This window comes from Phyllostomus discolor, chromosome 2, assembly GCF_004126475.2.
Source record: "Phyllostomus discolor isolate MPI-MPIP mPhyDis1 chromosome 2, mPhyDis1.pri.v3, whole genome shotgun sequence".
Lineage (NCBI taxonomy): Eukaryota > Metazoa > Chordata > Mammalia > Chiroptera > Phyllostomidae > Phyllostomus > Phyllostomus discolor.
In genome coordinates, this window is record NC_040904.2 from 21,202,866 (window position 1) to 21,215,975 (window position 13,110).

A 13,110-nucleotide genomic window follows, 5' to 3' on the forward strand; every position below is an offset into this window, starting at 1 on the left:
GGAGAGGTAATTTGAGCTGAAGTGTGGGTGTGTGGTGCAAAAGCTTCCTGCTTCTAAGCCCGAAAACCTGCTCTACCCACTGAGCATGCCCTGACTAGTTGCGGGCGCCGCCGCCACTGACGGACTGGGTTGTATTCTTGTCTCCGGGTTTTGGCCCTAGCCCGGCAGGGAGGTGGGTGGGACTCGCCAAATCCTAGCCCACGGAGGGCTTCAGTCGCGAGAGCCTGCCCCTTCCCTCCCCGGGAAAGTGTTGCAGGCACGCTATTCTTGTTTCTTTGTCCGGCGGGATGTAGTGCGGAAAGAGTCGGCCAGAGAAGGCTGAGTAATGTTTTGAGGCGAATGGTTTAAAAAAAGAGCGGCACCGCGGGTGGGAGTAGGTGCTCCACTCGCCGCTCCTGCATGCAAATGTCCTTTGGATCTCCGGCCCCGAGACGCACCCCTCTGGGGTTCAGGGCGTGGAATCCCAGGACCTTTGATTACAGGAGTCAGCAAGACCAGAACACGCTCTAGGCTGAGGGGCCCGCCGCGCCCACAACTTCTCGCAGAGCTACCACCGTAGACACAAACCCCAGAGCCGTGAGAGAAGACGGCCACCACCGTCCCACCAGAGCTTTCCCGGGCCCTCTTCCAACACCTCCACGGCCCCGCACACTTCCCACCCCGCTCCCAAACTCTCTCCTCTCCGGAATCCGCTGGTCCAAACTCAAATCGCAAGCCCCACCCACAGCCCCGCCCCCGCCCGGCCCTATGGAAAACCAGGCACGGTGAATCCAGCGGGCGCGGCTGGCCGCGCACTGGGCATGCTCGCTAGTGCGGGGAGGGCCGGGCTGCGCGCGGCGAGTAGGAAGCCCTAGCCCCGCGGAGGCTGCGGTAGAAAGCGCGATGGGCCGCGGCAGTGGGCACACGCTCTGCGGGAACTCATGCCACGCGCGTCCAGGCTCGGCGCGCAATTAGCAGCCGCCTCCGCAGCCCTTCGCCACCAGGTCCCCGCCCTCCCGGGTCGCCGCTGCGAGGAGCTGCCGCCGTCGCCTCGCACAGGCTGCCGGCATTGTCCTCCCAGTCCGCCGCCGAGGCTGCCGCTGCCGGGTGCCGCTGCCGCCGCCACCGTGGGCTGCCGCGGGGCCCCAGACCCGCGCCCCAGGGACGCGCCGCCGCCGCCGGTCGGCGGGGCGCCCAGTTTCCGTTTGCTGATTTCTGCGCCCTGCACTTCCCAGCCACCCTCTCCTAGGTTTTCTCTGCGGAGCTGAGGAAGGGGAGAAGTCCAGCCGCCAAGCCTAGTCCCAGGCGCGCAGCCCCGACGGGGCCGCGGCAGGCGCGGCGAGAGCGCCGACGAAGCCATGAGAGAGTACAAAGTGGTGGTGCTGGGCTCCGGCGGCGTGGGCAAGTCCGCGCTCACCGTGCAGTTCGTGACCGGCTCCTTCATCGAGAAGTACGACCCCACCATCGAGGACTTCTACCGAAAGGAGATTGAGGTGGACTCCTCGCCGTCGGTGTTGGAGATCCTGGACACGGCGGGCACGGAGCAGTTCGCGTCCATGCGGGACCTGTACATCAAGAACGGCCAGGGCTTCATCCTCGTCTACAGCCTCGTCAACCAGCAGAGCTTCCAGGACATCAAGCCAATGCGGGACCAGATCATCCGCGTGAAGCGGTACGAACGCGTGCCCATGATCCTGGTGGGTAACAAGGTGGACCTGGAGGGCGAGCGCGAGGTCTCGTACGGCGAGGGCAAGGCCCTGGCCGAGGAGTGGAGCTGCCCCTTTATGGAGACGTCGGCCAAAAACAAAGCCTCGGTGGACGAGCTGTTCGCCGAGATCGTGCGGCAGATGAACTACGCGGCGCAGCCCAACGGCGACGAGGGCTGCTGCTCGGCCTGCGTGATCCTCTGAGGCGCCCCCGGCCGCCGCGCGCCGGCTGCGCTTTGCGCACAAAAGCCAAACGCACCCGACTCTCTAAATGTGATTTCTCTTCTTGCTTTGAGATTGGAGACGACTTTGCATTGGCCGGGATGTCCTAGGAGCCCGGCTGGCCTGTGCGACCGACGTCCCCTGCCTCCTCCCGGCGTCCGAAGGGGTGTCCGGTCCTGACCATCTGAGACCCATTGGAAATGTGGCTCTTTGCAGCATGTACGTTTTTCATTGATTTTGGTTGACGCATATTTCCCCCTTTAAATAACCGTTAAGGGCGCTGTATTGGCAGCTTGACACCAGCAAGCGAAAGTTTCAACCTGGAAAAAATGGGGTGGGGGAGGAAGAGGACAGGGAGAAGGTGGAAGTAAGGGTGTGTTTTTTTGTTGTTGTTATTTTTTGTTTTTGTTAACAACCGTTTTCCAGTTCCAAGTTTTAAATACGTGGAAGGAAGTCCGGGAGAACCAAATGAAGGAGCTGGAGGAGAGGAAGAAACTTTTGTTTTTTTCCTTGTTTTCCAGGAGTAGCTGGAAATTAATGTCGGGTTCCTTTTCTGCCAGCTTGGAAGGGCAACCCCGTGACTGATTACGATTCTGAGGATGTCTATGCAAAGTTGGATTCTTGTTACAGTGTATCCAATCTGAAGTATTGCACATCTGAACTGGGACTGTTAACACTGATGCCAATACAGTGTGGGGTGCCAGAAAGTGTCTGCTGATATTTGTGGGAAAAAAAATCTATTTTGTTTACCTACTGTATCTAAGGGGAGTCTGGGAAGAACGGTAGTATTTTTTTTTATCAGCTGTGAAAAAAAATGTTACAATCTGCACATTTTTGTGTGTACTGTTGTGTGTGTGTATGTGTGTGTGTGTGTTTAAGTTTAGTTTTTTTGTTCTTACTGGTTGGCAGTAACAGATTTTGATGACTAGCTCTTTAAATTACAGTACAAAGACTTCACAAATGTGATTCAGGGCCCCCAGCACCCCTGTGTCTGCAGAGTGCCTTCAAAACTCAGCTGTTCCAGCCGGTGCCAACCTGTGAACCTCCCACCCTCTCCCAGAATCTGTTATTCCCCAGACCACTTCCCAGTTTCCTTTCAGTAGTCTTTTCGAAGGAGCCAGGACAATAGGGCCTGTTGTTCGGTGAATTTCTTCTTTATTATTTCCAGCCTTTAAAATGTAATTTCCATGTCTTGCAATTTTTTTTTTATTTTTTTTTTTTTTTTTTTTTTTTTTGCTTCATTTTGTTAAAATGTTCAGGTATTTAGCTCCCCTTTTATATTATTTTTAATTTTTTTTTTTTTTGGTTATCAGTTAATAGGGTGTTCCTCTGAAAGCAAAGAGCAAAATTTTACTGTTGTGATGTACCAAGAGAATTCTAACCAATTGTAATTTTTAATTCCAGACACGAGTTTAATCATTGTCTCTTCATTTTAAGACTTTTAATACAAATGTCATTTTTAAAGAAACAAACCAAAAACTATTGTTTGTGTTTCTGTGTTTTATATTCAGTGATTTAATACAGTATCATGGCTGGGGTGGACAGGGGCAGGTGATGCATGAAGTCCCCAAGAGTTGCTGGTCAAATTTTGAAGACAGATGTATCTCAGTGGTAAGTTGGGTGTCGTCATCCCAACTTATTAAAATATGGGAAAACTCATGAAGGTCTAGGAAACCCTGGGGTATGGTCTTACAATCTGACTGCAAGATAAGCAGGATATTGAATCTCTTCTGCTGGAATGGAGCAGTTAACCTCACAGTAGGCAAGGAAGGGAAAAACTAACTGCTAACACTGCCTTATATCTGGGAAAGTAACCATCTACTATCTACCAGGCACACAGCACTTTTAATTTGTTTTGTTTAAATTAGGTCACATTATCAAGTCAAAAACATGTTTGGAGAAGATGACTTCCATTCTGAAGTCATACTTAGTGTTTTCTGCAGTAATTTGTATGGGTTGTACACAGCATCTCAACTCATGAGGCTTTGATTTGGAAATAGATCAATAGATTTAAAAAGAAAAAACTAAGACCAAAAAAAAAACCCTGCACTCATTACAGATTGTGGACCATTTTGACCTCATGAAATTTTCCTTCTAACAGTAGGAGGCAGTGTGAGCTTTTTATTTTCTGTTTTATTATTCTCAAGGGCCACTTTACTAATGTTACCTCTGTAAAATGAAAGGTTTATGGCTCTATATCAACAGCAGTTGATATACCATACCTTAAGTCTGAGTGTAGATGAAGCCTTCCCACAGGTCTTTTGACAAAGGGATTTATTCTGTTGAGGAAGCCAAAAGAAATGACAGACCACAAGTTTCTTTAAAGCAGTATTAACATGTCTTGCCTTAAAATGTGTCCTTTGCCCAGGAGACACCTCAGTCAGTATTCCAGGGTGGAGGAGGAATAAAGAACTTTGCCTGTGGTGGTCCTGTGGCCTTTTTTTTCCACTCCTGATCTCACTTAAGTTTAGTATCAAACTCAGTTAGAAAGTACTATATATATTCTAAATAAGGGAAGCTGCTCAAATATATGCCTTGGCAAAGATTCCCTTTTGCATTTGAGGACATTTAGGTGTTTCAGTAGATCTAAAGTGTTGAAAATTCTGAAGACGTATCAAGTATTATGAAGGATATTTTTTAAAAGGCATCTGTTGACTTTTTTTGTTTTTTGTTTTTTTTTTTGGAAGCCTTTGACCTAAAATGGTGCCAAATACCTTAAGAAATGTATATGCTCCTGATGGAATACTTGAAAGTGGAAAATTGGAAATGAAATAAATTGCTGGTGCATTAATCATTTCTGCCCAGGATTTAGTCACTTGTATGACTAAATTCTTAATAGGTCTAGGGTGGCAGGGCAGGAGAATTTAATATGCTTTTCCTGAGTACTGTAAAATAAATGCATTTTGGATTCTCAATGAAAACAGTTTTGTGTGTGTTCCTGGAGCAGGAAAAGAGTACTTCGTTCCTAGTTTGATAGTCTTCTCCATTATGTTCTTGACAAAACAGAGAGAAATGAGGGCATGGTTTTTAAGAACATGGCAGTTTACTTGGCTATTAAGAAACCTGCTGTAGTATTATGGTGTGAAGACATGGAACATTTGTTTCCTTGAAAAAGTTAGGCTGACTTGAGTTAAAAGGAGGGTGGGAGGGTGAGGTGGCGAGGAGTTTGCTGTAAGGCAATCACCTGTCAAAACATACTGGGTGGGAAAGGAACCTTTATCTTGGGGAGCAAAAGTTAACTTCAACTTGACCCCTGCTGTTTTTTAACAGATTTTCCTTTTGGTCCCTGACAGTCATCCAGACTTATGATATATTAAAGGACTATTTTTGTACTCTTTTTGTAACAGCCTTATTGAAAGCATCAAGCTAAGTCTAACATTTTTGTGTTTGGGAGTTGATGGTTCTTAGGTAAAACAATTTCCATGCTGTTAACTGTTGAAATAGATTTCACTGAATCACTTTTTAGGAAAAGATCTAGCTGAGGTTAGAATTCTTTCAATGTATGAGGCTTTATGTTTCCTGATGAGTTAACCTTTCCTGTAGCTGGAAATCCTAAAATGCCTGGTCTGTGTGAACTGTTAAGGTAGTTTTATAAATGTTTTCACCAGCATGTGATTGTACCTCTTTTAAATATCCAGTATTTCTTATAGGTGTGATGGGAAAGTGAGAGAACACCATATGTAGCATCTGGTCTTGAGAAATATACACAAAATGCCTGTACATTACCTGTCAAAACAATATACTTACTTTTTACAACAGCTAAAATATGAAGGAAACAAAGATTTAATTTGGAAATCACCACTCAGTTAAAATGATACCAAACATTTGTTACAGTGTCTACTTAATTGGGAAAAGCTTGCTAAGAGAACTTTTGTCCTTGTGAAAATGTGTCAAAATTTTAAATACAACTAATAGAATGTAGTATTCTTCATTTTATTTTACTCAGACTACTAGGAATACTTGAATGCTAGTTCTAGAAGATATATTTGATCTAATAACAGTAAGATAGTGATAGTTTGAAGCGGCTTTAGGGATCATCTACTTCAGAGGTTCTCAAACAACCACATATCAAAATTACCTGGAGGGTAAAACAGGTATTAGTTTCTTATTCAGTATGTGTGGCTATGATCTCGTACTTTTCATTTCCAACAGGTTTCCAAGTGATGGTAATATTACAGTGACCACACTTTGAGAACCAATGATCTAGTCCAAATTCCAAATGAGTACTATATGGACTGCCACCTAGTTATTTAGGGACATAGACTTAAGACCCGTGCCATACATTTCAGAGTACTGCCTACCACAGAGTTGTAAAATATCTTGATTGGAAATCTACAGCTGAAGAGGATATATACCATTAACATTAAACCTGTTAAATTATTGGGTATGAATAAAATGGGATGAACTCTGCAGGTACAGTGATTATTTTTGCATTTTGGCGATGACTTTCAGCATTAATTCAGAATTGACCAAGATAAGAAAGTGATTAGAATAGGGCATGGCCGGCCTGCATGTTCAGAATCAACATTTTCTCCCCCCAATATTTTTTAAAGAATATCTTTGATAAAAGGGAATACTTTTTAAGTATTTGTCTTTTCAAGATTAAGAGGCAAGAATTTAAACTCTTCACACTTCCTACTAAGGATTCTAAAAAAAAAATCTGAGTATTTAAATCTTCAGGTCATGGTAAGCATGTGTGTGTCTATATGTATATGTGTATGTATGTAATATATACACTCAATTTCTTAGACTTCCAGGAATTAGGCAGTTGAGTGTCATGTAGTTGTACAAGGACAACACATGACATAGAACTGCCATTTGTCCTGTTTTTTATGCGTCTTGATCTTTTGAAACAGTGTTGATCTGCTTGTAAGTTGAATGGGACAGCTCTCCATGTTCTTTTATATTAAACGGAAGTCTTCAAGGAGGTGTTTTTTCTTAGATTAGCAAAATAGAAAATATGTGGGTTTTTTTTTTTTTGTCCAGTTGACTAATCTTGCTATTTTTAAAACAAATTATCTGGCAAAACTATGTGGGGCTAAGTTTATCACAGGTTTGAAAATGTGTGGTTGGTTTATTTGTGGCAACTGCACAAATGCAGCAAAAACATTTGAAATAGGAAAGAGAAAATCACTGACGCATTGAGAATACAGGTGCCCAAAAAGGGCCTGAGATTGTTTCTTCGCTGTTAACATGGTTGCAGTGGAGCTGAAACTCAATAGCTGAAACGCATTCGTTCATTGTTCAACAAGCATTTATTGAGCAAATGCTGTGGTTTGAAGACTAAGCTTACACGGGAGGAAAACAGGCAAAAGAGCAACAACTTTGTGCTTTTACCACCATAGGCTGTGAGAATAATATATGTTAACCAATAAGAGTATATGGAAGAGCAGAGCTATACATGTCAATTATAGTACAATCTGTGGGTTGGTCTGGCAAGCAATAAAGTAGTAGATTTGTTGAAAATTGGGTTTTTACTTTGAAGGATGTGTGGATCTTAACAAGCAAAAATGGATCCCATGAGACAAGTAACTAATAGTTGTTTGGGTGCATGCAGAAGTCTGATTTTGTCTATCATTTCCAAATTCTCTACTGAGATTAGCTTAAGTTGAACATTTAGAAATAGGAAATCAGTTTGCTTTCATATTTTCATGTGAAAGGCAAGAAGAGAAAATGGAGAAAAAGACATGAAATGTTTTTTAAGTGAGGAAACATGAAAGAACGATTTTAGTGATATTCATAAAGAAAGAAGGAGTTGCTGGCATAGTCTTTTAGGGTTCTTCATGTAAAGAAGATTCCGGGCAGGGTATTTCTTTTGTGAAAGATAATCCTCTAAAAATGAGTGTGCCAAAGAATTACGCTGATGTTTTAAGTTTGCTAAGCTTACAGTTATTTTATACAAAAGCTTGTTCTCATGCCTTTAGTGCTTATTGGATTGAAGAAGGTAACCAGCTCAGAGAAAGAAATGGTGGGCAACAAGCTGTAACAATAATAGTAATTATTACAAAACCAGATGAAAAGAAGGGAGTTATAGTTATTAACCTACTGCAGTTTGCAAAACAATTTCTAGTCACTTTTCTATAGACTCATGAATTTAACAATATACTTTTTAAATGTTGAAAGTTACAGAATTATGGAGATAGTTCATCTGAAAGTACTTCATGTTTATTTTTTTAAAATCTGATTACTACAGAACCATTTATGAGATGCAAGTTTATTAATTATAGTTTTATAGCTTCAGTAAAGGTCTTGATATTTTATATCTGTGATCTGACCATTTATAAAATGTTTTCAAAATCTAGTTTTAATCATGAAGTCAGAATATTTTAACTTATTAAATATATGTATTAATATTAATATTTTAAAATATTCTCTTTAAAGGCTAACCTATTGAATCATACGTCATTCAAGTAAAGAGCCTCTACGGAGATCTAGCATAAATCTATAAGAATGTATATTTCAATAAAATATATTTTTAAATATATTTTAGATAGTTTTGAATTCAACATTGTAAGTAGGTAAGAGGGTTACAGTATATCATGTTTGATTTCAACATCATTTTGCATTTAGTAGAAAAAGTCTTGAGTTTGGTTATCTTAGCTTTACTTCGTCATACTCTGTTAACTTTTCTTTCTGTGTATCACTTTATTCATCTACATCTGATTTATGCAAATGTTTTTCTCTGTCACAAATGTAATCCATATTAATCGGTAAAAATCCCAAGAACTGCTTAATTAATGGCTATATAAATGTGTTTTCCATGTAATAGTGTAAAGAGAGAAGTATTTTTCACAGTTTGAGATACACTGGAACAGATCCAACTAGAGAAGATTGCTCACTAAGAGGACATTACCTGTGGATTTGGGCATAGCCTTTGCGTTTCATTTTTAAAACTGATAAAGGAAACTTTGAAAAAACAAATTCAGTCGTACGAATATTCATTTAATATATTTAGAACGGTCTAAACATACTTCTAGAACATCTCTTATTCCTGACGAATCTTGTGCTGAGGTCAAATTATGAGAAATCACCCAAATACATTCTCTTCCTTTAAGAGAATCATATACCTTGAAAGGCAGGGCCAATAACAACCGAATCCAAAGAACAAAACCATTTTTGTGCACTTGTGTACAAACCAGCTTTTTGTCACTGGGGAAGAACACAGCGCAATGAATATGTTCCTTGAACACTTAGGTTGTATTCAACTGACAGTCGCGGTACTCTTGCTGCTAAGGCCGGACACCACCGAGCTGAGAAGGGAATCAACTGCAGGCTGCTGGGCGTGGTACTCAGGCCACACCCCACACCTTCAGTCCTCCAGTGCAAGAGCTTTTCCTTGTGTTCAAATTCGTGAGTCTGTGACTCAGGATCTACTGAGGTTGAATGCTGCTGCTGGCCAAGGCGAAGAAGCCTATGGGATAGGTTCATAATGTTACTACAGTAAACTTGACTCTGACTCCGGGTTGCTCAGCCTCAGTACTATTAACATTGTGGGCTTGATAATGCTGTTTTGTAGAGGGCTTCTCCTGTGTGTTGTAGGAGGTTTAGTAGCATGCCTGGCCTCTACCCACTAGATCACGGGTGTCAAACTCATTTTCACCGGGGGCCACATCAACCTTATGGTTGCCTTCAAAGGGCCAAATGTAATTTCAACTCCTTACCAGTTAAGGAGTAGTTACATTTATACAGTTCTAAAATTATTTTGGCCCTTTGAAGGCAACCTGGAGGCTGGTGTGACCCTTGGGGAAAATGAGTTTGACACCCCTGCTCTAGATGCCAGTAGTATCCTCCCACCCCAGTCTTGATAATCAAAAATACCTGCAGACATTGATGCATAATTCCCTGGAAAGCATAATACTCCCTGGTTGAGAACCATTACTCTGAACTGGACTATGTAGAGATAGAGGGAGGAGGCAGAGACCAGAGGAGAGAAGGGTTTAACCTAGAGTAAGAGCAGTTAAGACCTTCCTTAACTCCGGAGCATTGCAATGAATGCTTTCCTTTTAAAATGTCCACCTTCTTGATTGTGTTTGGGACACTATCACTTTGATTAGCTCATTGAATTCATGCCTAAGAGGAAAACACAGTATTCAGGGATTGAGATTTATTGGGGCTTTTAGTTATCTGTAAATAAGGAGTATGATTTAAAAAGAGGTTGTGGTTGGGGTCATGAACCTGAATGGTTGGGGAGTACCTCAAGGCATGCTGGTGACTGAGTCTGGGGACCTAGAAGTACAGGAGGAATCCTGGAAGGGAGGTCAAGGGCAACAACGTAGTTTTGTCTGGGGCCCCTTAAACCTCTGTGGGAGATGTCCTGAAGGTTTTCAGCTTCACTCCACTTCCCCCACTTCACCTCACAATATCTTTCCAGTTAATTCAGGGCTTATTTCATATCTGAACTCCTCACTTTGGTAGAAAATGTGTCATATGCATCCCGTCCCTCTTTATTTTCACCTTTTTCCCTTCCTTCTTCCCTTCATTTTTCTTAGCCTCCAGGTCAAATGAGTGAGCATGTCTGGGACACACAACTGCCTGTGCCCAAACCCCTCAGCCAGGCTGTCAGGAGCGGGCAGCCGAGGAGGCGGTGGCCTTGTGAAAAAGAGCGTCGGGAATCTGCCGGTCTCTGGCCAGCCTGTGGCTGCCAAGCCCTGAAATACAGCATTAAGTATCCTGTCAGCAAGTTCATTAATGTGGAATTAACTTGACCACGGATCTCTACTCCAAACCAAACATGGTTGTTTTTGTTCTTGTTTTAAACGAAACAGATATTTTAATACCTGTGAAATATATCCCAATATCTTTAAGTAGCCAGACACCCTACCTGGGGGGACACTTACCATTCTACATTAACAGGGAACACATTTGGAAATCTAACATTCCTAGAAAGTAGGAGATGTAATGTTTTGGCCAAAAGCTCCATGTGTTTTTCCCCCCGTAAAACAAAAGGCACGTCTTTCATTTTCACCAATAACTTTATTGATTTGGATATTCTGAGTATGTCAACTATCTCCCATGTGGTTGATTGTTCTCAATATCTTGATTTGACGGCTGTTAACTTCAACTTGTCTACCCCAGCATCGTCCAGCGAGAACTCTCCAGCATGAAACTTCGCAAACCACTTTTGACACATTCGATCAGATACAGCACCTTCTCCATACACTGCACAAATCCTTTTTTGCATTCAGTTGTGTTTTTACCTTTTTTGAAATAATAAAACATAATGTGCTGAAAATGTTGCTTATTTTCTTTCATTTTCATTATTAAAATGGCAATACAAAAGTTCACCAGTTTTGATAAGTTCTTTTTTAAATGCATGCTGACATGACAGCTGTCACAATACAATCTAACAAAATTGTTTCAAATGAACTTAAAGACAGCTAAGTGCTACTAGATCCACCTTAAAGAAAAAAACAAACCAACTTTTTGGCAAACCCAATAACAGTTATAACTGAGCAAGAACAATCTCCAAGCCCATCAAAAGGTTCTAAGCAGCTAGAAGAGTCTCTATAAGAAAGGTAGGCAGTAAATGAAAGAATCCTGGGTGGTTTTTTTTTGTTTTTGTTTTGTTTTTGCATTTTTTATTGCTATTCAAGTACAGTTGTCTCCATTTAAAATAATTCTATGCAATAAAAAGTACTGTTTGGTGAAATGAGTAAATGAGTTATTGGATAGTTGAAACTTGCTTCTCAAATTTAAGAACTGTCTTATGTTAAAACAGATGGTTTTGATAGAATATTGTGTTCTGTGTAGCATCTTTGCATTACATTAAAAATGGAAAAATCATATTTAATCAGTAATATGATCACAAGATAGAGAAAACAGATTTGGTATACCTAAATTTCCTGTTTTTCTTTTTCTCTATTTTCCTCTATAATCATCTGTGCTGTTTGGCAACTTTTTTTTCTTATCTGTAGGTTTTATTGGCTTTGGGAATATTATGTTTTCTTTCTAATTAAAAAGTCTGTGATGAGAAAGTATTCCGTTATGAATCACCATAGTCAGTAGCCAAGAAAATATATGTATTCATAAATATAAACAAATTGTGTAGGGGGTTTTGCAATGTCATTATTTGCAGTTGCCTTTTATAGCTTAGAAATGATTTTCAATGTAGCATTTTCAGTGAAAATGAATTTCACTCTTTTTTTGATTAATTATTATTTCACTATTATTTGGAGAAAAGTAGTAATTATTTTTTAAATTACTTTTATGAACTGTAGTTTACTTTTAGCAGCCAAATTACTAACAATTTTCCTATTTAATGTTTTTCTCAGAAGAATTGCACTTTATGAATAGAAAAAAAAACATGTATATGAACTACCCAAAAGTCATACAGTAGTTGTTTGGATTTATCTCAGTGGTCATGGTGATTTTGGAAAAATATTTATCCTTGTAATTACAAGTGATACAATTGGTCTGTACCAGCCTCCAGGGGAGCATCAGAAATGCCTGCACAGTGGGACTGTCTATAGTCCTGTTTTGGTCTTAGCAATTTGGATAATGTATAGAGTAGATAACACACCAAAAATAAATAAACTAAATTGGGCTTCTAGAAAATATTTTTGTTCAGTCATTTGAGCATGCAGTTTAAAAAAATTGACAAAAATTATAAGTATGGTAACACAGAGCCATACAGGGAGAATCGCCAATTTTCCATGTTAAAAAAAAAACTTCTGACCTCTTAAAGTACCTTCTTTTTCTTCAAAGCTATCTTCAAAATTACCCTCGAAGTGGCTGGCCCACTTTGACTATTGAAAACACAGTCTCTCATTTTCCAGAGAAGATGGAAAGATTTTGTTTTCTGCAATGAATTCCAAATGGAATTTAAAGTATTGCATATGAGAACTTAAATAGATTAGAAGAACCTGATTTGTACATTTTTGGTATCAGAATGCCAGTTTGTGTACTGTCCAGTTTTGTTAAGCAGTAGAACATTTTATCAAAAGTAATCAGATAATATTGTAGAGAAAGTGAATAAGTTTTATAATTACTGCCAATATCAATGCCATTGAAATTTCATTTCCTTATCCAAGTTCGTGAGACAGGTATTTTCTTGACGATGATTTATGTGCATTTTAGAGTAAAACTGAAATCTCTGTAAATTTGTTATTTAAAACAAGTGAACTTTCAGAGTATTTTCCTCTTGGCATTATTCTGTAAAATATAATTGGCCTGAATAGAGTTGAAGCTTTTGCCCAAAAATACT

At 40.7% G+C, this 13,110-nt stretch overlaps 1 protein-coding gene across 1 annotated transcript; it reads left to right on the plus strand.

Annotated features, from left to right (window-relative positions):
* The first annotated feature begins 1,301 nt into the window (after positions 1–1,301).
* RAP2B (RAP2B, member of RAS oncogene family) lies at positions 1,302–7,403 on the plus strand. The gene has a single exon (XM_036017579.1). It carries the CDS (start codon positions 1,338–1,340, stop codon positions 1,887–1,889), a length of 552 nt encoding a protein of 183 aa, XP_035873472.1. The 5' UTR covers positions 1,302–1,337; the 3' UTR covers positions 1,890–7,403.
* Positions 7,404–13,110: the final 5,707 nt, after the last annotated feature.

Excerpts from the sequence above, each read along its gene's own strand:
- RAP2B (XM_036017579.1), top strand. The coding sequence starts at position 1,338 with ATGAGAGAGTACAAAGTGGTGGTGCTGGGCTCCGGCGGCGTGGGCAAG.